The 27,365-nt window shown below is 46.7% G+C and overlaps 1 protein-coding gene across 4 annotated transcripts in view; it reads left to right on the top strand.

The window, feature by feature from the left end:
• The window catches only part of LOC135526064 (Golgi apparatus membrane protein TVP23 homolog A-like), a 207,724-nt gene that overhangs the window by 4,837 nt on the left and 175,522 nt on the right, over positions 1-27,365 (top strand). For 2 of the 4 annotated variants that reach the window (XM_064954140.1, XM_064954149.1), the window contains exons 5-6: positions 2,282-2,410; positions 9,914-10,045. In XM_064954140.1, the coding sequence (XP_064810212.1) occupies positions 2,282-2,410; positions 9,914-10,045 (261 nt within the window). Of the gene's footprint in view, positions 1-2,281; positions 2,411-9,913; positions 10,046-22,544; positions 22,595-23,419; positions 23,789-27,365 lie in introns of those variants that run through there. The other 2 variants (XM_064954130.1, XM_064954157.1) reach the window with 2 other exon arrangements.

Below are 27,365 nucleotides of genomic sequence, written 5' to 3'. Positions count from 1 at the left end.
CTGGTGTCTGATGTCTGATGTCTGTTGTCTGATGTCTGATGTCTGTTGTCTGATGTCTGGTGTCTGGTGTCTGATAACTGGTGTCTGATGTCTGGTGTCTGGTGTCTGATGTCTGGTGTCTGGTGTCTTGTGTCTGATAACTGGTGTATGATGTCTGTTGTCTGATGTCTGTTGTCTGATAACTGGTGTCTGATGTCTGATGTCTGGTGTCTGATGTCTGATGTCTAGGTGTCTGATAACTGGTGTCTGATGTCTGATGTCTGGTGTCTGATGTCTGTTGTCTGATGTCTGGGTGTCTGTTGTCTGATAACTGGTGTCTGATGTCTGGTGTCTGATGTCTAGGTGTCTGATGTCTGGTGTCTGGTGTCTGATGTCTAGGTGTCTGATGTCTAGGTGTCTGTTGTCTGGTGTCTGGTGTCTGATGTCTGGTGTCTGGTGTCTAGGTGTCTGATGTCTGATGTCTGGTGTCTGATGTCTGATGTCTAGGTGTCTGATAACTGGTGTCTGATGTCTGATGTCTGGTGTCTGATGTCTGTTGTCTGATGTCTGGTGTCTGTTGTCTGATAACTGGTGTCTGATGTCTGGTGTCTGATGTCTGTGTGTCTGGTGTCTGATGTCTGGTGTCTGATGTCTGTTGTCTGGTGTCTGATGTCTAGTGTGTCTGATGTCTGATGTCTGATGTCTGTTGTCTGATGTCTGTTGTCTGGTGTCTGATGTCTGGTGTCTGATGTCTGATGTCTGTTGTCTGATGTCTAGGTGTCTGATGTCTGGTGTCTGGTGTCTGATGTCTAGGTGTCTGATGTCTGGTGTCTGTTGTCTGGTGTCTAGGTGTCTGATGTCTGGTGTCTGGTGTCTGTGGTGTCTGATGTCTGATGTCTGGTGTCTGATAACTGGTGTCTGATGTCTGTTGTCTGATGTCTGGTGTCTGGTGTCTGTTGTCTGATGTCTGGTGTCTGTAGTGTCTGATGTCTGGTGTCTGGTGTCTGATGTCTGATGTCTGGTGTTGTGTGTCTGATGTCTGATGTCTGGTGTCTGATGTCTGTTGTCTGATGTCTGGTGTCTGATGTCTGATAACTGGTGTCTGATGTCTGGTGTCTGATGTCTGGTGTCTGTGTGTGTAGTCCTCTGATGTCTGTGTGTGTAGTCCTCTGGTGTCTGTGTGTGTAGTCCTCTGTGTCTGTGTGTGTAGTCCTCTGATGTCTATGTGTTGTGTAGTCCTCTGATGTCTGTGTGTTGTGTAGTCCTCTGATGTCTGTGTGTGTAGTCCTCTGATGTCTGTGTTGTGTAGTCCTCTGGTGTCTGTGTGTGTAGTCCTCTGATGTCTGTGTGTGTAGTCCTCTGGTGTCTATGTGTTGTGTAGTCCTCTGATGTCTCTGTGTTGTGTAGTCCTCTGATGTCTGTGTGTGTAGTCCTCTGATGTCTGTGTGTGTAGTCCTCTGATGTCTATGTGTTGTGTCTGTGTGTTGTGTAGTCCTCTGATGTCTGTGTGTGTAGTCCTCTGGTGTCTGTGTGTGTACTCCTCTGGTGTCTATGTGTTGTGTAGTCCTCTGATGTCTCTGTGTTGTGTAGTCCTCTGATGTCTGTGTGTGTAGTCCTCTGATGTCTGTGTGTGTAGTCCTCTGATGTCTATGTGTTGTGTAGTCCTCTGATGTCTGTGTGTGTAGTCCTCTGATGTCTATGTGTTGTGTAGTCCTCTGATGTCTGTGTGTTGTGTAGTCCTCTGATGTCTGTGTTGTGTAGTCCTCTGATGTCTGTGTGTGTGTGTAGTCCTCTGATGTCTGTGTGTGTAGTCCTCTGATGTCTATGTGTGTGTGTAGTCCTCTGATGTCTGTGTGTTGTGTAGTCCTCTGATGTCTGTGTGTTGTGTAGTCCTCTGATGTCTGTGTGTTGTGTAGTCCTCTGATGTCTGTGTGTGTAGTCCTCTGATGTCTGTGTGTTGTGTAGTCCTCTGATGTCTGTGTGTGTAGTCCTCTGATGTCTGTGTGTGTAGTCCTCTGGTGTCTATGTGTTGTGTAGTCCTCTGGTGTCTGTGTGTGTAGTCCTCTGATGTCTGTGTGTGTCCTCTGATGTCTGTGTGTGTAGTCCTCTGGTGTCTGTGTGTGTAGTCCTCTGATGTCTGTGTGTTGTGTAGTCCTCTGATGTCTCTGTGTTGTGTAGTCCTCTGGTGTCTGTGTGTGTAGTCCTCTGGTGTCTATGTGTTGTGTAGTCCTCTGATGTCTGTGTGTTGTGTAGTCCTCTGATGTCTGTGTGTTGTGTAGTCCTCTGATGTCTGTGTGTGTAGTCCTCTCCCCAGGCCGGTGGTACGGAGGTGGAGGCCAGGATCTTCTGGTCGGGTCTGATCATCTGTCCTCTCATCTGGACCTGGTGCTTCTTCTTCACCACCCTGTTCTGTCTGAACGCAGACTGGCTGGTACACACACACACGCACACACACACGCACGCACGCACACACACACACACACGCACGCACGCACGCACACTCACACTGCGGGCGCACGCACGCACGCACGCACGCATGCACGCACGCCATACCAGCTGAAACAGAGCAGTACCTTCTCCTCCATACAGCTAGACTGACCATACCAGCTGAAACAGAGCAGTACCTTCTCCATACAGCTAGACTGACCATACCAGCTGAAACAGAGCAGTACCTTCTCCATACAGCTAGACTGACCATACCAGCTGAAACAGAGCAGGACCTTCTCCTCCATACAGCTAGACTGACCATACCAGCTGAAACAGAGCAGTACCTTCTCCATACAGCTAGACTGACCATACCAGCTGAAACAGAGCAGGACCTTCTCCTCCATACAGCTAGACTGACCATACCAGCTGAAACAGAGCAGGACCTTCTCCTCCATACAGCTAGACTGACCATACCAGCTGAAACAGAGCAGTACCTTCTCCTCCATACAGCTAGACTGACCATACCAGCTGAAACAGAGCAGTACCTTCTCCTCCATACAGCTAGACTGACCATACCAGCTGAAACAGAGCAGTACCTTCTCCTCCATACAGCTAGACTGACCATACCAGCTGAAACAGAGCAGTACCTTCTCCATACAGCTAGACTGACCATACCAGCTGAAACAGAGCAGTACCTTCTCCTCCATACAGCTAGACTGACCATACCAGCTGAAACAGAGCAGTACCTTCTCTCCATACAGCTAGACTGACCATACCAGCTGAAACAGAGCAGTACCTTTCCTCCATACAGCTAGACTGACCATACCAGCTGAAACAGAGCAGTACCTTCTCCTCCATACAGCTAGACTGACCATACCAGCTGAAACAGAGCAGTACCTTCTCCTCCATACAGCTAGACTGACCATACCAGCTGAAACAGAGCAGTACCTTCTCCATACAGCTAAACTGACCATACCAGCTGAAACAGAGCAGTACCTTCTCCTCCATACAGCTAGACTGACCATACCAGCTGAAACAGAGCAGTACCTTCTCCTCCATACAGCTAGACTGACCATACCAGCTGAAACAGAGCAGTACCTTCCTCCATACAGCTAGACTGACCATACCAGCTGAAACAGAGCAGTACCTTCTCCTCCAGACAGCTAGACTGACCATACCAGCTGAAACAGAGCAGTACCTTCTCCTCCATACAGCTAGACTGACCATACCAGCTGAAACAGAGCAGTACCTTCTCCTCCATACAGCTAGACTGACCATACCAGCTGAAACAGAGCAGTACCTTCCTCCATACAGCTAGACTGACCATACCAGCTGAAACAGAGCAGTACCTTCTCCTCCATACAGCTAGACTGACCATACCAGCTGAAACAGAGCAGTACCTTCTCCTCCATACAGCTAGACTGACCATACCAGCTGAAACAGAGCAGTACCTTCTCCTCCATACAGCTAGACTGACCATACCAGCTGAAACAGAGCAGTACCTTCTCCTCCATACAGCTAGACTGACCATACCAGCTGAAACAGAGCAGTACCTTCTCCTCCATACAGCTAGACTGACCATACCAGCTGAAACAGAGCAGTACCTTCTCCTCCATACAGCTAGACTGACCATACCAGCTGAAACAGAGCAGTACCTTCTCCTCCATACAGCTAGACTGACCATACCAGCTGAAACAGAGCAGTACCCTCCTCCATACAGCTAGACTGACCATACCAGCTGAAACAGAGCAGTACCTTCTCCTCCATACAGCTAGACTGACCATACCAGCTGAAACAGAGCAGTACCTTCTCCTCCATACAGCTAGACTGACCATACCAGCTGAAACAGAGCAGTACCTTCTCCTCCATACAGCTAGACTGACCATACCAGCTGAAACAGAGCAGTACCTTCTCCTCCATACAGCTAGACTGACCATACCAGCTGAAACAGAGCAGTACCTTCTCCTCCAGCTAGACTGACCATACCAGCTGAAACAGAGCAGTACCTTCTCCTCCATACAGCTAGACTGACCATACCAGCTGAAACAGAGCAGTACCTTCTCTCCATACAGCTAGACTGACCATACCAGCTGAAACAGAGCAGTACCTTCCTCCATACAGCTAGACTGACCATACCAGCTGAAACAGAGCAGTACCTTCTCCTCCATACAGCTAGACTGACCATACCAGCTGAAACAGAGCAGTACCTTTCCTCCATACAGCTAGACTGACCATACCAGCTGAAACAGAGCAGTACCTTCTCCTCCATACAGCTAGACTGACCATACCAGCTGAAACAGAGCAGTACCTTCTCCTCCATACAGCTAGACTGACCATACCAGCTGAAACAGAGCAGTACCTTCTCCTCCATACAGCTAGACTGACCATACCAGCTGAAACAGAGCAGTACCTTCTCCTCCATACAGCTAGACTGACCATACCAGCTGAAACAGAGCAGTACCTTCTCCTCCATACAGCTAGACTGACCATACCAGCTGAAACAGAGCAGTACCTTTCCTCCATACAGCTAGACTGACCATACCAGCTGAAACAGAGCAGTACCTTCTCCTCCATACAGCTAGACTGACCATACCAGCTGAAACAGAGCAGTACCCTCCTCCATACAGCTAGACTGACCATACCAGCTGAAACAGAGCAGTACCTTCTCCTCCATACAGCTAGACTGACCATACCAGCTGAAACAGAGCAGTACCTTCTCCATACAGCTAGACTGACCATACCAGCTGAAACAGAGCAGTACCTTCTCCTCCATACAGCTAGACTGACCATACCAGCTGAAACAGAGCAGTACCTTCTCCTCCATACAGCTAGACTGACCATACCAGCTGAAACAGAGCAGTACCTTCTCCTCCATACAGCTAGACTGACCATACCAGCTGAAACAGAGCAGTACCTTCTCCTCCATACAGCTAGACTGACCATACCAGCTGAAACAGAGCAGTACCTTCTCCTCCATACAGCTAGACTGACCATACCAGCTGAAACAGAGCAGTACCTTCTCCTCCATACAGCTAGACTGACCATACCAGCTGAAACAGAGCAGTACCTTCTCCTCCATACAGCTAGACTGACCATACCAGCTGAAACAGAGCAGTACCTTCTCCATACAGCTAGACTGACCATACCAGCTGAAACAGAGCAGTACCTTCTCCTCCATACAGCTAGACTGACCATACCAGCTGAAACAGAGCAGTACCTTCTCCTCCATACAGCTAGACTGACCATACCAGCTGAAACAGAGCAGTACCTTCTCCTCCATACAGCTAGACTGACCATACCAGCTGAAACAGAGCAGTACCTTCTCCTCCATACAGCTAGACTGACCATACCAGCTGAAACAGAGCAGTACCTTCTCCTCCATACAGCTAGACTGACCATACCAGCTGAAACAGAGCAGTCTTCTCCATACAGCTAGACTGACCATACCAGCTGAAACAGAGCAGTACCTTCTCCATACAGCTAGACTGACCATACCAGCTGAAACAGAGCAGTACCTTCTCCTCCATACAGCTAGACTGACCATACCAGCTGAAACAGAGCAGTACCTTCTCCTCCATACAGCTAGACTGACCATACCAGCTGAAACAGAGCAGTACCTTCTCCTCCATACAGCTAGACTGACCATACCAGCTGAAACAGAGCAGTACCTTCTCCTCCATACAGCTAGACTGACCATACCAGCTGAAACAGAGCAGTACCTTCTCCTCCATACAGCTAGACTGACCATACCAGCTGAAACAGAGCAGTACCTTCTCTCCATACAGCTAGACTGACCATACCAGCTGAAACAGAGCAGTACCTTCTCCTCCATACAGCTAGACTGACCATACCAGCTGAAACAGAGCAGTACCTTCTCCTCCATACAGCTAGACTGACCATACCAGCTGAAACAGAGCAGTACCTTCTCCTCCATACAGCTAGACTGACCATACCAGCTGAAACAGAGCAGTACCTTCTCCTCCATACAGCTAGACTGACCATACCAGCTGAAACAGAGCAGTACCTTCTCCTCCATACAGCTAGACTGACCATACCAGCTGAAACAGAGCAGTACCTTCTCCTCCATACAGCTAGACTGACCATACCAGCTGAAACAGAGCAGTACCTTCTCCTCCATACAGCTAGACTGACCATACCAGCTGAAACAGAGCAGTACCTTCTCCTCCATACAGCTAGACTGACCATACCAGCTGAAACAGAGCAGTACCTTCTCCATACAGCTAGACTGACCATACCAGCTGAAACAGAGCAGTACCTTCTCCTCCATACAGCTAGACTGACCATACCAGCTGAAACAGAGCAGTACCTTCTCCTCCATACAGCTAGACTGACCATACCAGCTGAAACAGAGCAGTACCTTCTCCTCCATACAGCTAGACTGACCATACCAGCTGAAACAGAGCAGTACCTTTCCTCCATACAGCTAGACTGACCATACCAGCTGAAACAGAGCAGTACCTTCTCCATACAGCTAGACTGACCATACCAGCTGAAACAGAGCAGTACCTTCTCCTCCATACAGCTAGACTGACCATACCAGCTGAAACAGAGCAGTACCTTCTCCTCCATACAGCTAGACTGACCATACCAGCTGAAACAGAGCAGTACCTTTCTCCATACAGCTAGACTGACCATACCAGCTGAAACAGAGCAGTACCTTCTCCTCCATACAGCTAGACTGACCATACCAGCTGAAACAGAGCAGTACCTTCTCCATACAGCTAGACTGACCATACCAGCTGAAACAGAGCAGTACCTTCTCCTCCATACAGCTAGACTGACCATACCAGCTGAAACAGAGCAGTACCTTCTCCTCCATACAGCTAGACTGACCATACCAGCTGAAACAGAGCAGTACCTTCTCCATACAGCTAGACTGACCATACCAGCTGAAACAGAGCAGTACCTTCTCCTCCATACAGCTAGACTGACCATACCAGCTGAAACAGAGCAGTACCTTCTCCTCCATACAGCTAGACTGACCATACCAGCTGAAACAGAGCAGTACCTTCTCCTCCATACAGCTAGACTGACCATACCAGCTGAAACAGAGCAGTACCTTCTCCTCCATACAGCTAGACTGACCATACCAGCTGAAACAGAGCAGTACCTTCTCCTCCATACAGCTAGACTGACCATACCAGCTGAAACAGAGCAGTACCTTCTCCTCCATACAGCTAGACTGACCATACCAGCTGAAACAGAGCAGTACCTTCTCCATACAGCTAGACTGACCATACCAGCTGAAACAGAGCAGTACCTTCTCCTCCATACAGCTAGACTGACCATACCAGCTGAAACAGAGCAGTACCTCTCCTCCATACAGCTAGACTGACCATACCAGCTGAAACAGAGCAGTACCTTCTCCTCCATACAGCTAGACTGACCATACCAGCTGAAACAGAGCAGTACCTTCTCCTCCATACAGCTAGACTGACCATACCAGCTGAAACAGAGCAGTACCTTCTCCTCCATACAGCTAGACTGACCATACCAGCTGAAACAGAGCAGTACCTTCTCCATACAGCTAGACTGACCATACCAGCTGAAACAGAGCAGTACCTTCTCCTCCATACAGCTAGACTGACCATACCAGCTGAAACAGAGCAGTACCTTCTCCTCCATACAGCTAGACTGACCATACCAGCTGAAACAGAGCAGTACCTTCTCCTCCATACAGCTAGACTGACCATACCAGCTGAAACAGAGCAGTACCTTCTCCTCCATACAGCTAGACTGACCATACCAGCTGAAACAGAGCAGTACCTTCTCCTCCATACAGCTAGACTGACCATACCAGCTGAAACAGAGCAGTACCTTCTCTATACAGCTAGACTGACCATACCAGCTGAAACAGAGCAGTACCTTCTCCTCCATACAGCTAGACTGACCATACCAGCTGAAACAGAGCAGTACCTTCTCTATACAGCTAGACTGACCATACCAGCTGAAACAGAGCAGTACCTTCTCCTCCATACAGCTAGACTGACCATACCAGCTGAAACAGAGCAGTACCTTCTCCTCCATACAGCTAGACTGACCATCCCAGCTGAAACAGAGCAGTACCTTCTCCATACAGCTAGACTGACCATAACAGCTAAAACAGAGCAGTACCTTCTCCTCCATACAGCTAGACTGACCATACCAGCTGAAACAGAGCAGTACCTTCTCCATACAGCTAGACTGACCATACCAGCTGAAACAGAGCAGTACCTTCTCCATACAGCTAGACTGACCATACCAGCTGAAACAGAGCAGTACCTTCTCCTCCATACAGCTAGACTGACCATACCAGCTGAAACAGAGCAGTACCTTCTCCTCCATACAGCTAGACTGACCATACCAGCTGAAACAGAGCAGTACCTTCTCCATACAGCTAGACTGACCATACCAGCTGAAACAGAGCAGTACCTTCTCCTCCATACAGCTAGACTGACCATACCAGCTGAAACAGAGCAGTACCTTCTCCTCCATACAGCTAGACTGACCATACCAGCTGAAACAGAGCAGTACCTTCTCCTCCATACAGCTAGACTGACCATACCAGCTGAAACAGAGCAGTACCTTCTCCTCCATACAGCTAGACTGACCATACCAGCTGAAACAGAGCAGTACCTTCTCCTCCATACAGCTAGACTGACCATACCAGCTGAAACAGAGCAGTACCTTCTCCTCCATACAGCTAGACTGACCATACCAGCTGAAACAGAGCAGTACCTTCTCCTCCATACAGCTAGACTGACCATACCAGCTGAAACAGAGCAGTACCTTCTCTATACAGCTAGACTGACCATACCAGCTGAAACAGAGCAGAACCTTCTCCTCCATACAGCTAGACTGACCATACCAGCTGAAACAGAGCAGTACCTTCTCCTCCATACAGCTAGACTGACCATACCAGCTGAAACAGAGCAGTACCTTCTCCTCCATACAGCTAGACTGACCATACCAGCTGAAACAGAGCAGTACCTTCTCCATACAGCTAGACTGACCATACCAGCTGAAACAGAGCAGTACCTTCTCCATACAGCTAGACTGACCATACCAGCTGAAACAGAGCAGTACCTTCTCCATACAGCTAGACTGACCATACCAGCTGAAACAGAGCAGTACCTTCTCCTCCATACAGCTAGACTGACCATACCAGCTGAAACAGAGCAGTACCTTCCTCCATACAGCTAGACTGACCATACCAGCTGAAACAGAGCAGTACCTTCTCCATACAGCTAGACTGACCATACCAGCTGAAACAGAGCAGTACCTTCTCCTCCATACAGCTAGACTGACCATAACAGCTGAAACAGAGCAGTACCTTCTCCATACAGCTAGACTGACCATACCAGCTGAAACAGAGCAGTACCTTCTCCTCCACACAGGGCTAATCTCTATGGTTACCTGTCCCTTCTCCAATACTCCCTCTCTCCCCCACAGGGGGCTAATCTCTATGGTTACCTGTACCTTCTCCATACTCCCTCTCTCTCCCCAGGTGTTGGTGGTAGCCAGTATCTCTCTCCAGGGGGCTAATCTCTATGGTTACCTGCGCTGCAAGAACAGGCGGACAGGAAGTCCCCCCACATCCCCTTCCTCCTTCCTGCAGGGACAGCACTTCCTCCAGCGGGTGAGGTCAGGAGTTAGAGGTGAAGGGGTTAGAGGTTATAGTCAGTTGTCCAGGTTAATCCCTCCCTGCCTGTTTCATAATGACTATGACTAGTTGAGATCAGGGGTTAGAGGTCATAGTCAGTTGTCCAGGTTAATCCCTCCCTGCCTGTTTCATAATGACTATGACTAGTTGAGATCAGGGGTTAGAGGTTATAGTCAGTTGTCCAGGTTAATCCCTCCCTGCCTGTTTCATAATGACTATGACTAGTTGAGATCAGGGGTTAGAGGTCATAGTCAGTTGTCCAGGTTAATCTGGTCCTCCATAATGGCCCTGCCTACAGCTAGACTGACCTCCCTGCCTGTTTCATAATGACTATGACTAGTTGAGATCAGGGGTTAGAGGTCATAGTCAGTTGTCCAGGTTAATCCCTCCCTGCCTGTTTCATAATGACTATGAATCGTTGAGATCAGGGGTTAGAGGTCATAGTCAGTTGTCCAGGTTAATCCCTCCCCTGCCTGTTTCATAATGACTATGAATCTGGTTGAGATCAGGGGTTAGAGGTCATAGTCAGTTGTCCAGGTTAATGGACCCCCCTGCCTGTTTCATAATGACTATGACTAGTTGAGATCAGGGGTTAGAGGTCATAGTCAGTTGTCCAGGTTAATCCCTCCCTGCCTGTTTCATAATGACTATGAATCGTTGAGATCAGGGGTTAGAGGTCATAGTCAGTTGTCCAGGTTAATCCCTCCCTGCCTGTTTCATAATGACTATGAATCGTTGAGATCAGGGGTTAGAGGTCATAGTCAGTTGTCCAGGTTAATCCCTCCCTGCCTGTTTCATAATGACTATGAATGTTGAGATCAGGGGTTAGAGGTCATAGTCAGTTGTCCAGGTTAATCCCTCCCTGCCTGTTTCATAATGACTATGACTAGTTCAGATCAGGGGTTAGAGGTTATAGTCAGTTGTCCAGGTTAATCCCTCCCTGCCTGTTTCATAATGACTATGAATCGTTGAGATCAGGGGTTAGAGGTCATAGTCAGTTGTCCAGGTTAATGAACAGGACCCTCCCTGCCTGTTTCATAATGACTATGAATCGTCTGAGATCAGGGGTTAGATGAACATAGTCAGTTGTCCAGGTTAATCCCTCCCTGCCTGTTTCATAATGACTATGACTAGTTGAGATCAGGGGTTAGAGGTCATAGTCAGTTGTCCAGGTTAATCCCTCCCTGCCTGTTTCATAATGACTATGAATCGTTGAGATCAGGGGTTAGAGGTCATAGTCAGTTGTCCAGGTTAATCCCTCCCTGGTCTGTTTCATAATGACTATGATCGTTGAGATCAGGGGTTAGAGGTCATAGTCAGACCCTGTGTGTTGTCCAGGTTAATGGACCCTCCCTGCCTGTTTCATAATGACTATGACTAGTTGAGATCAGGGGTTAGAGGTTATAGTCAGTTGTCCAGGTTAATCCCTCCCTGCCTGTTTCATAATGACTATGAATCGTTGAGATCAGGGGTTAGAGGTCATAGTCAGTTGTCCAGGTTAATCCCTCCCTGCCTGTTTCATAATGACTATGACTAGTTGAGATCAGGGGTTAGAGGTTATAGTCAGTTGTCCAGGTTAATCCCTCCTTGTCTGGTTTCATAATGACAGGACTAGTTGAGATCAGGGGTTAGAGGTTATAGTCAGTGTTGGGGAGTGGTAGAGGTGGAGGGATTAGAGGTTGGTCTCTAATCCCCAGGGACATTAATGACATAGTTATGAAACAGACAGGAACTAACCTGGACATTAATGACATAGTCAGGAAACAGACAGGAACTAACCTGGACATTAATGACATAGTTATGAAACAGACAGGAACTAACCTGGACATTAATGACATAGTTATGAAACAGACAGGAACTAACCTGGACATTAATGACATAGTTATGAAACAAGACAGGAACTAACCTGTGACATTAATGACATAGTTATGAAACAAGACAGGACCCTGGACATTAATGGACATAGTCAGGAAACAGACAGGACCCTGTGTCTGGTCATTAATGACATAGTCTGGAAACAGACAGGAACTAACCTGGATTGGTTCAGTAAGAACAGGACCCATTTTGTTTTTGTCCTCTGTCTCTAATGAACAGGACCCTGTGTTCTGTTTTTCTCCTCTGGTCTCTAATGAACAGGACCCTGTGTGTCTGGTCTCCTCTGGTCTCTAATGAACAGGACCCTGTGTGTCTGGTCTCTAATGAACAGGACCCTGTGTGTCTGGTCTCTAATGAACAGGACCCTGTGTGTCTGGTCTCTAATGAACAGGACCCTGTGTGTCTGGTCTCTAATGGACAGGACCCTGTGTGTCTGGTCTCTAATGGACAGGACCCTGTGTGTCTGGTCTCCTCTGGTCTCTAATGAACAGGACCCTGTGTCTGTCTGGTCTCTAATGAACAGGACCCTGTGTGTCTGGTCTCTAATGAACAGGACCCTGTGTGTCTGGTCTCCTCTGGTCTCTAATGAACAGGACCCTGTGTGTCTGGTCTCTAATGAACAGGACCCTGTGTGTCTGGTCTCCTCTGGTCTCTAATGAACAGGACCCTGTGTGTCTGGTCTCTAATGAACAGGACCCTGTGTGTCTGGTCTCTAATGGACAGGACCCTGTGTCTGGTCTGGTCTCTAATGGACAGGACCCTGTGTGTCTGGTCTCTAATGAACAGGACCCTGTGTCTGGTCTGGTCTCTAATGGAACAGGACCCTGTGTGTCTGGTCTCTCTGGTCTCTAATGAACAGGTGTCTCTAATGAACAGGACCCTGTGTGTGGTCTCCTCTGGTCTCTAATGACAGGACCCTGTGTGTCTGGTCTCCTCTGGTCTCTAATGAACAGGACCCTGTGTGTCTGGTCTCTAATGGACAGGACCCTGTGTGTCTGGTCTCTAATGAACAGGACCCTGTGTGTCTGGTCTCTCTGGTCCTAATGAACAGGACCCTGTGTGTCTGGTCTCTAATGAACAGGACCCTGTGTGTCTGGTCTCTAATGAACAGGACCCTGTGTGTCTGGTCTCTAATGAACAGGACCCTGTGTGTCTGGTCTCTAATGAACAGGACCCTGTGTCTGGTCTCCTCTGGTCTCTAATGGACAGGACAGGTCTCTAATGAACAGGACCCTGTGTGTCTGGTCTCCTCTGGTCTCTAATGACAGGACCCTGTGTGTCTGGTCTCCTCTGGTCTCTAATGGACAGGACCCTGTGTGGTCTGGTCTCTAATGACAGGACCCTGTGTGTCTGGTCTCTAATGAACAGGACCCTGTGTGTCTGGTCTCTAATGAACAGGACCCTGTGTGTCTGGTCTCTAATGAACAGGACCCTGTGTGTCTGGTCTCTAATGAACAGGACCCTGTGTCTGGTCTCCTCTGGTCTCTAATGAACAGGACCCTGTGTGTCTGGTCTCTAATGAACAGGACCCTGTGTGTCTGGTCTCCTCTGGTCTCTAATGAACAGGACCCTGTGTGTCTGGTCTGGTCTCCTCTGGTCTCTAATGAACAGGACCCTGTGTGTCTGGTGAACAGGACCCTCTGGTCTCCTCTGGTCTCTAATGAACAGGACCCTGTGTGTCTGGTCTCTAATGGACAGGACCCTGTGTGTCTGGTCTCCTCTGGTCTCTAATGAACAGGACCCTGTGTCTGGTCTCCTCTGGTCTCTAATGAACAGGACCCTGTGTGTCTGGTCTCTAATGGACAGGACCCTGTGTGTCTGGTCTCCTCTGGTCTCTAATGAACAGGACCCTGTGTGTCTGGTCTCTAATGAACAGGACCCTGTGTGTCTGGTCTCTAATGAACAGGACCCTGTGTGTCTGGTCTCTAATGAACAGGACCCTGTGTGTCTGGTCTGGTCTCTAATGAACAGGACCCTGTGTGTCTGGTCTCTAATGGACAGGACCCTGTGTGTCTGGTCTCTAATGAACAGGACCCTGTGTGTCTGGTCTCTAATGGACAGGACCCTGTGTGTCTGGTCTCTAATGGACAGGACCCTGTGTGTCTGGTCTCCTCTGGTCTCTAATGAACAGGACCCTGTGTGTCTGGTCTCCTCTGGTCTCTAATGAACAGGACCCTGTGTGTCTGGTCTCTAATGAACAGGACCCTCTGGTCTCTAATGAACAGGACCCTGTGTGTCTGGTCTCTAATGAACAGGACCCTGTGTGTCTGGTCTCTAATGAACAGGACCCTGTGTGTCTGGTCTCCTCTGGTCTCTAATGAACAGGACCCTGTGTGTCTGGTCTCCTCTGGTCTCTAATGAACAGGACCCTGTGTGTCTGGTCTCTAATGAACAGGGCCCTGTGTGTCTGGTCTCTAATGAACAGGACCCTGTGTGTCTGGTCTCTAATGAACAGGACCCTGTGTGTCTGGTCTCTAATGAACAGGTGTGTCTGGTCTAATCCTCTGGTCTCTAATGGACAGGACCCTGTGTGTCTGGTCTCTAATGGACAGGACCCTGTGTGTCTGGTCTCTAATGAACAGGACCCTGTGTGTCTGGTCTCTAATGAACAGGACCCTGTGTGTCTGGTCTCCTCTGGTCTCTAATGAACAGGACCCTGTGTGTCTGGTCTCTAATGAACAGGACCCTGTGTGTCTGGTCTCCTCTGGTCTCTAATGAACAGGACCCTGTGTGTCTGGTCTCCTCTGGTCTCTAATGAACAGGACCCTGTGTGTCTGGTCTCCTCTGGTCTCTAATGGACAGGACCCTGTGTGTCTGGTCTCCTCTGGTCTCTAATGAACAGGACCCTGTGTGTCTGGTCTCTAATGAACAGGACCCTGTGTGTCTGGTCTCTAATGAACAGGACCCTGTGTGTCTGGTCTCCTCTGGTCTCTAATGAACAGGACCCTGTGTGTCTGGTCTCTAATGAACAGGACCCTGTGTGTCTGGTCTCCTCTGGTCTCTAATGAACAGGACCCTGTGTGTCTGGTCTCTAATGAACAGGACCCTGTGTGTCTGGTCTCTAATGAACAGGACCCTGTGTGTCTGGTCTCTAATGAACAGGACCCTGTGTGTCTGGTCTCTAATGGACAGGACCCTGTGTGTCTGGTCTCCTCTGGTCTCTAATGAACAGGACCCTGTGTCTGGTCTGGTCTCTAATGAACAGGACCCTGTGTGTCTGGGACAGGACCCTGTGTGTCTGGTCTCCTCTGGTCTCTAATGAACAGGACCCTGTGTGTCTGGTCTCCTCTGGTCTCTAATGAACAGGACCCTGTGTGTCTGGTCTCCTCTGGTCTCTAATGGACAGGACCCTGTGTGTCTGGTCTCTAATGAACAGGACCCTGTGTGTCTGGTCTCTAATGAACAGGACCCTGTGTGTCTGGTCTCCTCTGGTCTCTAATGGACAGGACCCTGTGTGTCTGGTCTCTAATGAACAGGACCCTGTGTGTCTGGTCTCTAATGGACAGGACCCTGTGTGTCTGGTCTCTAATGGACAGGACCCTGTGTGTCTGGTCTCTAATGAACAGGACCCTGTGTGTCTGGTCTCTAATGAACAGGACCCTGTGTGTCTGGTCTCTAATGAACAGGACCCTGTGTGTCTGGTCTCTAATGAACAGGACCCTGTGTGTCTGGTCTCTAATGAACAGGACCCTGTGTGTCTGGTCTCCTCTGGTCTCTAATGGACAGGACCCTGTGTGTCTGGTCTCCTCTGGTCTCTAATGAACAGGACCCTGTGTGTCTGGTCTCTAATGAACAGGACCCTGTGTGGTCTGGTCTCTAATGGACAGGACCCTGTGTGTCTGGTCTCTAATGAACAGGACCCTGTGTGTCTGGTCTCTAATGAACAGGACCCTGTGTGTCTGGTCTCTAATGGACAGGACCCTGTGTGTCTGGTCTCTAATGAACAGGACCCTGTGTGGTCTCCTCTGGTCTCTAATGAACAGGACCCTGTGTGTCTGGTCTCTAATGGACAGGACCCTGTGTGTCTGGTCTCTAATGAACAGGACCCTGTGTGTCTGGTCTCTAATGAACAGGACCCTGTGTGTTTGGTCTCCTCTGGTCTCTAATGAACAGGACCCTGTGTGTCTGGTCTCTAATGAACAGGACCCTGTGTGTCTGGTCTCCTCTGGTCTCTAATGAACAGGACCCTGTGTGATTGGTCTGGTCTCTAATGAACAGGACCCTGTGTGTCTGGTCTCTAATGAACAGGACCCTGTGTGTCTGGTCTCTAATGAACAGGACCCTGGTGTCTGGTCTCTAATGAACAGGACCCTGTGTGTCTGGTCTCCTCTGGTCTCTAATGAACAGGATTGGTCCCTCTGGTCTCTAATGACAGGACCCTGTGTGTCTGGTCTCCTCTGGTCTCTAATGAACAGGACCCTGTGTGTCTGGTCTCTAATGAACAGGACCCTGTGTGATTGGTCTCCTCTGGTCTCTAATGTGACAGGACCCTGTGTGTCTGGTCTCCTCTGGTCTCTAATGAACAGGACCCTGTGTGATTGGTCTCCTCTGGTCTCTAATGTGTGATTGGTCTCCTCTGGTCTCTAATGAACTGTGTGATTGGTCTCCTCTGGTCTCTAATGAACTGTGTGATTGGTCTCTGGTCCTCTGGTCTCTAATGAACTGTGTGATTGGTCTCCTCTGGTCTCTAATGAACTGTGTGATTGGTCTCCTCTGGTCTCTAATGAACTGTGTGATTGGTCTCCTCTGGTCTCTAATGAACTGTGTGATTGGTCTCCTCTGGTCTCTAATGAACTGTGTGATTGGTCTCCTCTGGTCTCTAATGAACTGTGTGATTGGTCTCCTCTGGTCTCTAATGAACTGTGTGATTGGTCTCCTCTGGTCTCTAATGAACTGTGTGATTGGTCTCCTCTGGTCTCTAATGAACTGTGTGATTGGTCTCCTCTGGTCTCTAATGAACTGTGTGATTGGACCTCTGGTCTCTAATGAACTGTGTGATTGGTCTCCTCTGGTCTCTAATGAACTGTGTGATTGGTCTCCTCTGGTCTCTAATGAACTGTGTGATTGGTCTCCTCTGGTCTCTAATGAACTGTGTGATTGGTCTCCTCTGGTCTCTAATGAACTGTGTGATTGGTCTCCTCTGGTCTCTAATGAACTGTGTGATTGGTCTCCTCTGGTCTCTAATGAACTGTGTGATTGGTCTCCTCTGGTCTCTAATGAACTGTGTGATTGGTCTCCTCTGGTCTCTAATGAACTGTGTGATTGGTCTCCTCTGGTCTCTAATGAACTGTGTGATTGGTCCTCTGTCTCTAATGAACTGTGTGATTGGTCTCCTCTGGTCTCTAATGAACTGTGTGATTGGTCTCCTCTGGTCTCTAATGAACTGTGTGATTGGTCTCCTCTGGTCTCTAATGAACTGTGTGATTGGTCTCCTCTGGTCTCTAATGAACTGTGTGATTGGTCTCCTCTGGTCTCTAATGAACTGTGTGATTGGTCTCCTCTGGTCTCTAATGAACTGTGTGATTGGTCTCCTCTGGTCTCTAATGAACTGTGTGATTGGTCTCCTCTGGTCTCTAATGAACTGTGTGATTGGTCTCCTCTGGTCTCTAATGAACTGTGTGATTGGTCTCCTCTGGTCTCTAATGAACTGTGTGATTGGTCTCCTCTGGTCTCTAATGAACTGTGTGATTGGTCTCCTCTGGTCTCTAATGAACTGTGTGATTGGTCTCCTCTGGTCTCTAATGAACTGTGTGATTGGTCTCCTCTGGTCTCTAATGAACTGTGTGATTGGTCTCCTCTGGTCTCTAATGAACTGTGTGATTGGTCTCCTCTGGTCTCTAATGAACTGTGTGATTGGTCTCCTCTGGTCTCTAATGAACTGTGTGATTGGTCTCCTCTGGTCTCTAATGAACTGTGTGATTGGTCTCCTCTGGTCTCTAATGAACTGTGTGATTGGTCTCCTCTGGTCTCTAATGAACTGTGTGATTGGTCTCCTCTGGTCTCTAATGAACTGTGTGATTGGTCTCCTCTGGTCTCTAATGAACTGTGTGATTGGTCTCCTCTGGTCTCTAATGAACTGTGTGATTGGTCTCCTCTGGTCTCTAATGAACTGTGTGATTGGTCTCCTCTGGTCTCTAATGAACTGTGTGATTGGTCTCCTCTGGTCTCTAATGAACTGTGTGATTGGTCTCCTCTGGTCTCTAATGAACTGTGTGATTGGTCTCCTCTGGTCTCTAATGAACTGTGTGATTGGTCTCCTCTGGTCTCTAATGAACTGTGTGATTGGTCTCCTCTGGTCTCTAATGAACTGTGTGATTGGTCTCCTCTGGTCTCTAATGAACTGTGTGATTGGTCTCCTCTGGTCTCTAATGAACTGTGTGATTGGTCTCCTCTGGTCTCTAATGAACTGTGTGATTGGTCTCCTCTGGTCTCTAATGAACTGTGTGATTGGTCTCCTCTGGTCTCTAATGAACTGTGTGATTGGTCTCCTCTGGTCTCTAATGAACTGTGTGATTGGTCTCCTCTGGTCTCTAATGAACTGTGTGATTGGTCTCCTCTGGTCTCTAATGAACTGTGTGATTGGTCTCCTCTGGTCTCTAATGAACTGTGTGATTGGTCTCCTCTGGTCTCTAATGAACTGTGTGATTGGTCTCCTCTGGTCTCTAATGAACTGTGTGATTGGTCTCCTCTGGTCTCTAATGAACTGTGTGATTGGTCTCCTCTGGTCTCTAATGAACTGTGTGATTGGTCTCCTCTGGTCTCTAATGAACTGTGTGATTGGTCTCCTCTGGTCTCTAATGAACTGTGTGATTGGTCTCCTCTGGTCTCTAATGAACTGTGTGATTGGTCTCCTCTGGTCTCTAATGAACTGTGTGATTGGTCTCCTCTGGTCTCTAATGAACTGTGTGATTGGTCTCCTCTGGTCTCTAATGAACTGTGTGATTGGTCTCCTCTGGTCTCTAATGAACTGTGTGATTGGTCTCCTCTGGTCTCTAATGAACTGTGTGATTGGTCTCCTCTGGTCTCTAATGAACTGTGTGATTGGTCTCCTCTGGTCTCTAATGAACTGTGTGATTGGTCTCCTCTGGTCTCTAATGAACTGTGTGATTGGTCTCCTCTGGTCTCTAATGAACTGTGTGATTGGTCTCCTCTGGTCTCTAATGAACTGTGTGATTGGTCTCCTCTGGTCTCTAATGAACTGTGTGATTGGTCTCCTCTGGTCTCTAATGAACTGTGTGATTGGTCTCCTCTGGTCTCTAATGAACTGTGTGATTGGTCTCCTCTGGTCTCTAATGAACTGTGTGATTGGTCTCCTCTGGTCTCTAATGAACTGTGTGATTGGTCTCCTCTGGTCTCTAATGAACTGTGTGATTGGTCTCCTCTGGTCTCTAATGAACTGTGTGATTGGTCTCCTCTGGTCTCTAATGAACTGTGTGATTGGTCTCCTCTGGTCTCTAATGAACTGTGTGATTGGTCTCCTCTGGTCTCTAATGAACTGTGTGATTGGTCTCCTCTGGTCTCTAATGAACTGTGTGATTGGTCTCCTCTGGTCTCTAATGAACTGTGTGATTGGTCTCCTCTGGTCTCTAATGAACTGTGTGATTGGTCTCCTCTGGTCTCTAATGAACTGTGTGATTGGTCTCCTCTGGTCTCTAATGAACTGTGTGATTGGTCTCCTCTGGTCTCTAATGAACTGTGTGATTGGTCTCCTCTGGTCTCTAATGAACTGTGTGATTGGTCTCCTCTGGTCTCTAATGAACTGTGTGATTGGTCTCCTCTGGTCTCTAATGAACTGTGTGATTGGTCTCCTCTGGTCTCTAATGAACTGTGTGATTGGTCTCCTCTGGTCTCTAATGAACTGTGTGATTGGTCTCCTCTGGTCTCTAATGAACTGTGTGATTGGTCTCCTCTGGTCTCTAATGAACTGTGTGATTGGTCTCCTCTGGTCTCTAATGAACTGTGTGATTGGTCTCCTCTGGTCTCTAATGAACTGTGTGATTGGTCTCCTCTGGTCTCTAATGAACTGTGTGATTGGTCTCCTCTGGTCTCTAATGAACTGTGTGATTGGTCTCCTCTGGTCTCTAATGAACTGTGTGATTGGTCTCCTCTGGTCTCTAATGAACTGTGTGATTGGTCTCCTCTGGTCTCTAATGAACTGTGTGATTGGTCTCCTCTGGTCTCTAATGAACTGTGTGATTGGTCTCCTCTGGTCTCTAATGAACTGTGTGATTGGTCTCCTCTGGTCTCTAATGAACTGTGTGATTGGTCTCCTCTGGTCTCTAATGAACTGTGTGATTGGTCTCCTCTGGTCTCTAATGAACTGTGTGATTGGTCTCCTCTGGTCTCTAATGAACTGTGTGATTGGTCTCCTCTGGTCTCTAATGAACTGTGTGATTGGTCTCCTCTGGTCTCTAATGAACTGTGTGATTGGTCTCCTCTGGTCTCTAATGAACTGTGTGATTGGTCTCCTCTGGTCTCTAATGAACTGTGTGATTGGTCTCCTCTGGTCTCTAATGAACTGTGTGATTGGTCTCCTCTGGTCTCTAATGAACTGTGTGATTGGTCTCCTCTGGTCTCTAATGAACTGTGTGATTGGTCTCCTCTGGTCTCTAATGAACTGTGTGATTGGTCTCCTCTGGTCTCTAATGAACTGTGTGATTGGTCTCCTCTGGTCTCTAATGAACTGTGTGATTGGTCTCCTCTGGTCTCTAATGAACTGTGTGATTGGTCTCCTCTGGTCTCTAATGAACTGTGTGATTGGTCTCCTCTGGTCTCTAATGAACTGTGTGATTGGTCTCCTCTGGTCTCTAATGAACTGTGTGATTGGTCTCCTCTGGTCTCTAATGAACTGTGTGATTGGTCTCCTCTGGTCTCTAATGAACTGTGTGATTGGTCTCCTCTGGTCTCTAATGAACTGTGTGATTGGTCTCCTCTGGTCTCTAATGAACTGTGTGATTGGTCTCCTCTGGTCTCTAATGAACTGTGTGATTGGTCTCCTCTGGTCTCTAATGAACTGTGTGATTGGTCTCCTCTGGTCTCTAATGAACTGTGTGATTGGTCTCCTCTGGTCTCTAATGAACTGTGTGATTGGTCTCCTCTGGTCTCTAATGAACTGTGTGATTGGTCTCCTCTGGTCTCTAATGAACTGTGTGATTGGTCTCCTCTGGTCTCTAATGAACTGTGTGATTGGTCTCCTCTGGTCTCTAATGAACTGTGTGATTGGTCTCCTCTGGTCTCTAATGAACTGTGTGATTGGTCTCCTCTGGTCTCTAATGAACTGTGTGATTGGTCTCCTCTGGTCTCTAATGAACTGTGTGATTGGTCTCCTCTGGTCTCTAATGAACTGTGTGATTGGTCTCCTCTGGTCTCTAATGAACTGTGTGATTGGTCTCCTCTGGTCTCTAATGAACTGTGTGATTGGTCTCCTCTGGTCTCTAATGAACTGTGTGATTGGTCTCCTCTGGTCTCTAATGAACTGTGTGATTGGTCTCCTCTGGTCTCTAATGAACTGTGTGATTGGTCTCCTCTGGTCTCTAATGAACTGTGTGATTGGTCTCCTCTGGTCTCTAATGAACTGTGTGATTGGTCTCCTCTGGTCTCTAATGAACTGTGTGATTGGTCTCCTCTGGTCTCTAATGAACTGTGTGATTGGTCTCCTCTGGTCTCTAATGAACTGTGTGATTGGTCTCCTCTGGTCTCTAATGAACTGTGTGATTGGTCTCCTCTGGTCTCTAATGAACTGTGTGATTGGTCTCCTCTGGTCTCTAATGAACTGTGTGATTGGTCTCCTCTGGTCTCTAATGAACTGTGTGATTGGTCTCCTCTGGTCTCTAATGAACTGTGTGATTGGTCTCCTCTGGTCTCTAATGAACTGTGTGATTGGTCTCCTCTGGTCTCTAATGAACTGTGTGATTGGTCTCCTCTGGTCTCTAATGAACTGTGTGATTGGTCTCCTCTGGTCTCTAATGAACTGTGTGATTGGTCTCCTCTGGTCTCTAATGAACTGTGTGATTGGTCTCCTCTGGTCTCTAATGAACTGTGTGATTGGTCTCCTCTGGTCTCTAATGAACTGTGTGATTGGTCTCCTCTGGTCTCTAATGAACTGTGTGATTGGTCTCCTCTGGTCTCTAATGAACTGTGTGATTGGTCTCCTCTGGTCTCTAATGAACTGTGTGATTGGTCTCCTCTGGTCTCTAATGAACTGTGTGATTGGTCTCCTCTGGTCTCTAATGAACTGTGTGATTGGTCTCCTCTGGTCTCTAATGAACTGTGTGATTGGTCTCCTCTGGTCTCTAATGAACTGTGTGATTGGTCTCCTCTGGTCTCTAATGAACTGTGTGATTGGTCTCCTCTGGTCTCTAATGAACTGTGTGATTGGTCTCCTCTGGTCTCTAATGAACTGTGTGATTGGTCTCCTCTGGTCTCTAATGAACTGTGTGATTGGTCTCCTCTGGTCTCTAATGAACTGTGTGATTGGTCTCCTCTGGTCTCTAATGAACTGTGTGATTGGTCTCCTCTGGTCTCTAATGAACTGTGTGATTGGTCTCCTCTGGTCTCTAATGAACTGTGTGATTGGTCTCCTCTGTTCCTGGTCTTTCAGCCTGACATCATCTCCAGAATGCTGTGATGGAATGCAGCTGGTCTCTCTGAACTGTGTGATTGGTCTGGTCTCTAATGAACTGTGTGATTGTCTATCTGTCTCTAATGAACTGTGTGTGGTCTCCTGTGTCTGTGTGATCTGTGTGTGTGTATCTGTGTCTAATGAACTGTGTGTGTCTGTGTGTATCTGTGTGATTGGTCTGTCTGTGTCTCTGTGAACTGTGTGATGTCTCCTCTGTGTGTGTGTGTCTCTAATGTGTGTGTGTGTGTGTGCGTGTGTGTGTGTCTCTAATGAACTGTGTGATTGGTCTGTGTCTGTGTCTCTAATGTGTGTGTGATTGGTCTGTGTGTGGTCTCTAATGAACTGTGTGATTGTGTGAACTGTGTGATTGGTGTCCTCTGTGTCTAATGAACTGTGTGTATCTGTCTCTAATGAACTGTGTGATTGGTCTGTGTGTGTGTGTCTAATGTATCTGTGTGTGATTGTCTCTCTGGTCTCTGTGTGATCTGTGTGATCTGTGTGTAATCTGTGTGTGTCTGGTCTCTAATGTCTGTGTGATTGTGTGTGTGTCTGTGTGTGTGTGTGTGTGTGATTGGTCTGTGTGTGTGTGTCTGTAATGAACTGTGTGTGTCTCCTCTGTGTGTGTGTGCGTCTGTGTGTGTGTGTGTGTGAACTGTGTGTGTGTGTGTGTGTGTGGTGTGTGGTCTGTGTGTGTGTGTGTGTGTGTGAACTGTGTGATTGTGTGTGTGTGTGTGTGTCTGTGTGATTGGTGTGTGTGTGTGTGTGTAATGAACTGTGTGTGTGTCTCTAATGAACTGTGTGATTGGTCTCCTCTGGTCTCTAATGAACTGTGTGATTGGTGTGTGTGGTGACAGACAGGGCAGGAAATGTTCTGGTCTCAGAAGGGGACAGAAGCCCATCGACATCAAAGCTCCTGGAATCAGTTTCATATTCAGCATTTTAATTATTTTGATTTAATTTCATTTATTTCTATGAATATATACAATATATACATATATTTTTTTACTTCTGACGATGTTATAATCTGTTTCCTGTCTGTCTGGTGGCTAATAAAACAAACACACCTTTCTGTTTCCTGTCTGATGGCTAATAAAACAAACACACCTTTCTGTTTCCTGTCTGATGGCTAATAAAACAAACACACCTTTCTGTTTCCTGTCTGATGGCTAATGAAACAAACACACCTTTCTGTTTCCTGTCTGTCTGATGGCTAATAAAACAAACACACCTTTCTGTTTCCTGTCTGATGGCTAATAAAACAAACACACCTTTCTGTTTCCTGTGTGTGTGACCTTTTGTTTCCTGTGTGAACTGTGTGGATGGCTAATAAAACAAACACACCTTTCTGTTTCCTGTCTGATGGCTAATGAAACAAACACAACTTTCTGTTTCCTGTCTGATGGCTAATAAAACAAACACACCTTTCTGTTTCCTTTCTGTCTGATGGCTAATGAAACAAACACAACTTTCTGTTTCTCTGTCTGATGGCTAATGAAACAAACACACCTTTCTGTTTCCTGTCTGATGGCTAATGAAACAAACACACATTTCTGTTTCCTGTCTGATGGCTAATGAAACAAACACACCTTTCTGTTTCCTGTCTGTCTGGTGGCTAATAAAACAAACACACCTTTCTGTTTCCTGTCTGATGGCTAATGAAACAAACACACCTTTCTGTTTCCTGTCTGATGGCTAATAAAACAAACACACCTTTCTGTTTCCTGTCTGTCTGATGGCTAATAAAACAAACACACCTTTCTGTTTCCTGTCTGATGGCTAATAAAACAAACACACCTTTCTGTTTCCTGTCTGTCTGATGGCTAATAAAACAAACACACCTTTCTGTTTCCTGTCTGATGGCTAATAAAACAAACACACCTTTCTGTTTCCTGTCTGATGGCTAATGAAACAAACACACCTTTCTGTTTCCTGTCTGATGGCTAATAAAACAAACACACCTTTCTGTTTCCTGTCTGATGGCTAATAAAACAAACACACCTTTCTGTTTCCTGTCTGATGGCTAATAAAACAAACACACCTTTCTGTTTCCTGTCTGTCTGATGGCTAATGAAACAAACACACCTTTCTGTTTCCTGTCTGATGGCTAATAAAACAAACACACCTTTCTGTTTCCTGTCTGATGGCTAATGAAACAAACACACCTTTCTGTTTCCTGTCTGTCTGGTGGCTAATAAAACAAACACACCTTTCTGTTTCCTGTCTGTCTGATGGCTAATGAAACAAACACACCTTTCTGTTTCCTGTCTGTCTGGTGGCTAATAAAACAAACACACCTTTCTGTTTCCTGTCTGTCTGGTGGCTAATAAAACAAACACACCTTTCTGTTTCCTGTCTGTCTGGTGGCTAATAAAACAAACACACCTTTCTGTTTCCTGTCTGTCTGATGGCTAATGAAACAAACACACCTTTCTGTTTCCTGTCTGTCTGGTGGCTAATAAAACAAACACACCTTTCTATTTCCTGTCTGATGGCTAATGAAACAAACACACCTTTCTGTTTCCTGTCTGGTGGCTAATGAAACAAACACACCTTTCTGTTTCCTGTCTGATGGCTAATGAAACAAACACACCTTTCTGTTTCCTGTCTGATGGCTAATGAAACAAACACCTTTCTGTTTTCTGTCTGATGGCTAATGAAACAAACACACCTTTCTGTTTCCTGTCTGTCTGATGGCTAATAAAACAAACACACCTTTCTGTTTCCTGTCTGTCTGATGGCTAATGAAACAAACACACCTTTCTGTTTCCTGTCTGATGGCTAATGAAACAAACACACCTTTCTGTTTCCTGTCTGATGGCTAATAAAACAAACACACCTTTCTGTTTCCTGTCTGTCTGATGGCTAATGAAACAAACACACCTTTCTGTTTCCTGTCTGGTGGCTAATGAAACAAACACACCTTTCTGTTTCCTGTCTGTCTGATGGCTAATAAAACAAACACACCATTCTGTTTCCTGTCTGATGGCTAATAAAACAAACACACCTTTCTGTTTCCTGTCTGATGGCTAATGAAACAAACACACCTTTCTGTTTCCTGTCTGGTGGCTAATGAAACAAACACACCTTTCTATTTCCTGTCTGATGGCTAATGAAACAAACACACCTTTCTGTTTCCTGTCTGGTGGCTAATGAAACAAACACACCTTTCTGTTTCCTGTCTGATGGCTAATGAAACAAACACACCTTTCTGTTTCCTGTCTGTCTGATGGCTAATAAAACAAACACACCTTTCTGTTTCCTGTCTGATGGCTAATGAAACAAACACACCTTTCTGTTTCCTGTCTGGTGGCTAATGAAACAAACACACCTTTCTGTTTCCTGTCTGATGGCTAATGAAACAAACACACCTTTCTGTTTCCTGTCTGATGGCTAATGAAACAAACACACCTTTCTGTTTTCTGATGGCTAATGAAACAAACACACCTTTCTGTTTCCTGTCTGTCTGATGGCTAATAAAACAAACACACCTTTCTGTTTTGTCTGTCTGATGGCTAATGAAACAAACACACCTTTCTGTTTCCTGTCTGATGGCTAATGAAACAAACACACCTTTCTGTTTCCTGTCTGATGGCTAATAAAACAAACACACCTTTCTGTTTCCTGTCTGTCTGATGGCTAATGAAACAAACACACCTTTCTGTTTCCTGTCTGGTGGCTAATGAAACAAACACACCTTTCTGTTTCCTGTCTGTCTGATGGCTAATAAAACAAACACACCATTCTGTTTCCTGTCTGATGGCTAATAAAACAAACACACCTTTCTGTTTCCTGTCTGATGGCTAATGAAACAAACACACCTTTCTGTTTCCTGTCTGGTGGCTAATGAAACAAACACACCTTTCTGTTTCCTGTCTGATGGCTAATGAAACAAACACACCTTTCTGTTTCCTGTCTGATGGCTAATGAAACAAACACACCTTTCTGTTTCCTGTCTGATGGCTAATGAAACAAACACACCTTTCTGTTTCCTGTCTGTCTGATGGCTAATAAAACAAACACACCTTTCTGTTTCCTGTCTGATGGCTAATGAAACAAACACACCTTTCTGTGTCCTGTCTGATGGCTAATGAAACAAACACACCTTTCTGTTTCCTGTCTGATGGCTAATGAAACAAACACACCTTTCTGTTTCCTGTCTGATGGCTAATGAAACAAACACACCTTTCTGTTTCCTGTCTGATGGCTAATGAAACAAACACACCTTTCTGTTTCCTGTCTGGTGGCTAATGAAACAAACACACCTTTCTGTTTCCTGTCTGATGGCTAATGAAACAAACACACCTTTCTGTTTCCTGTCTGATGGCTAATGAAACAAACACACCTTTCTGTTTCCTGTCTGATGGCAAATGAAACAAACACACCTTTCTGTTTCCTGTCTGTCTGGTGGCTAATAAAACAAACACACCTTTCTGTTTCCTGTCTGATGGCTAATGAAACAAACACACCTTTCTGTTTCCTGTCTGATGGCTAATGAAACAAACACACCTTTCTGTTTCCTGTCTGATGGCTAATGAAACAAACACACCTTTCTGTTTCCTGTCTGATGGCTAATGAAACAAACACACCTTTCTGTTTCCTGTCTGATGGCTAATAAAACAAACACACCTTTCTGTTTCCTGTCTGATGGCTAATGAAACAAACACACCTTTCTGTTTCCTGTCTGATGGCTAACGAAACAAACACACCTTTCTGTTTCCTGTTTGATGGCTAATGAAACAAACACACCTTTCTGTTTCCTGTCTGTCTGATGGCTAATAAAACAAACACATCTTTTTGTTT

Source organism: Oncorhynchus masou, chromosome 5 (genome assembly GCF_036934945.1).
Source record: "Oncorhynchus masou masou isolate Uvic2021 chromosome 5, UVic_Omas_1.1, whole genome shotgun sequence".
Taxonomy (NCBI): Eukaryota; Metazoa; Chordata; class Actinopteri; order Salmoniformes; family Salmonidae; genus Oncorhynchus; species Oncorhynchus masou.
This window is presented reverse-complemented; position numbering and strand designations above follow the sequence as displayed.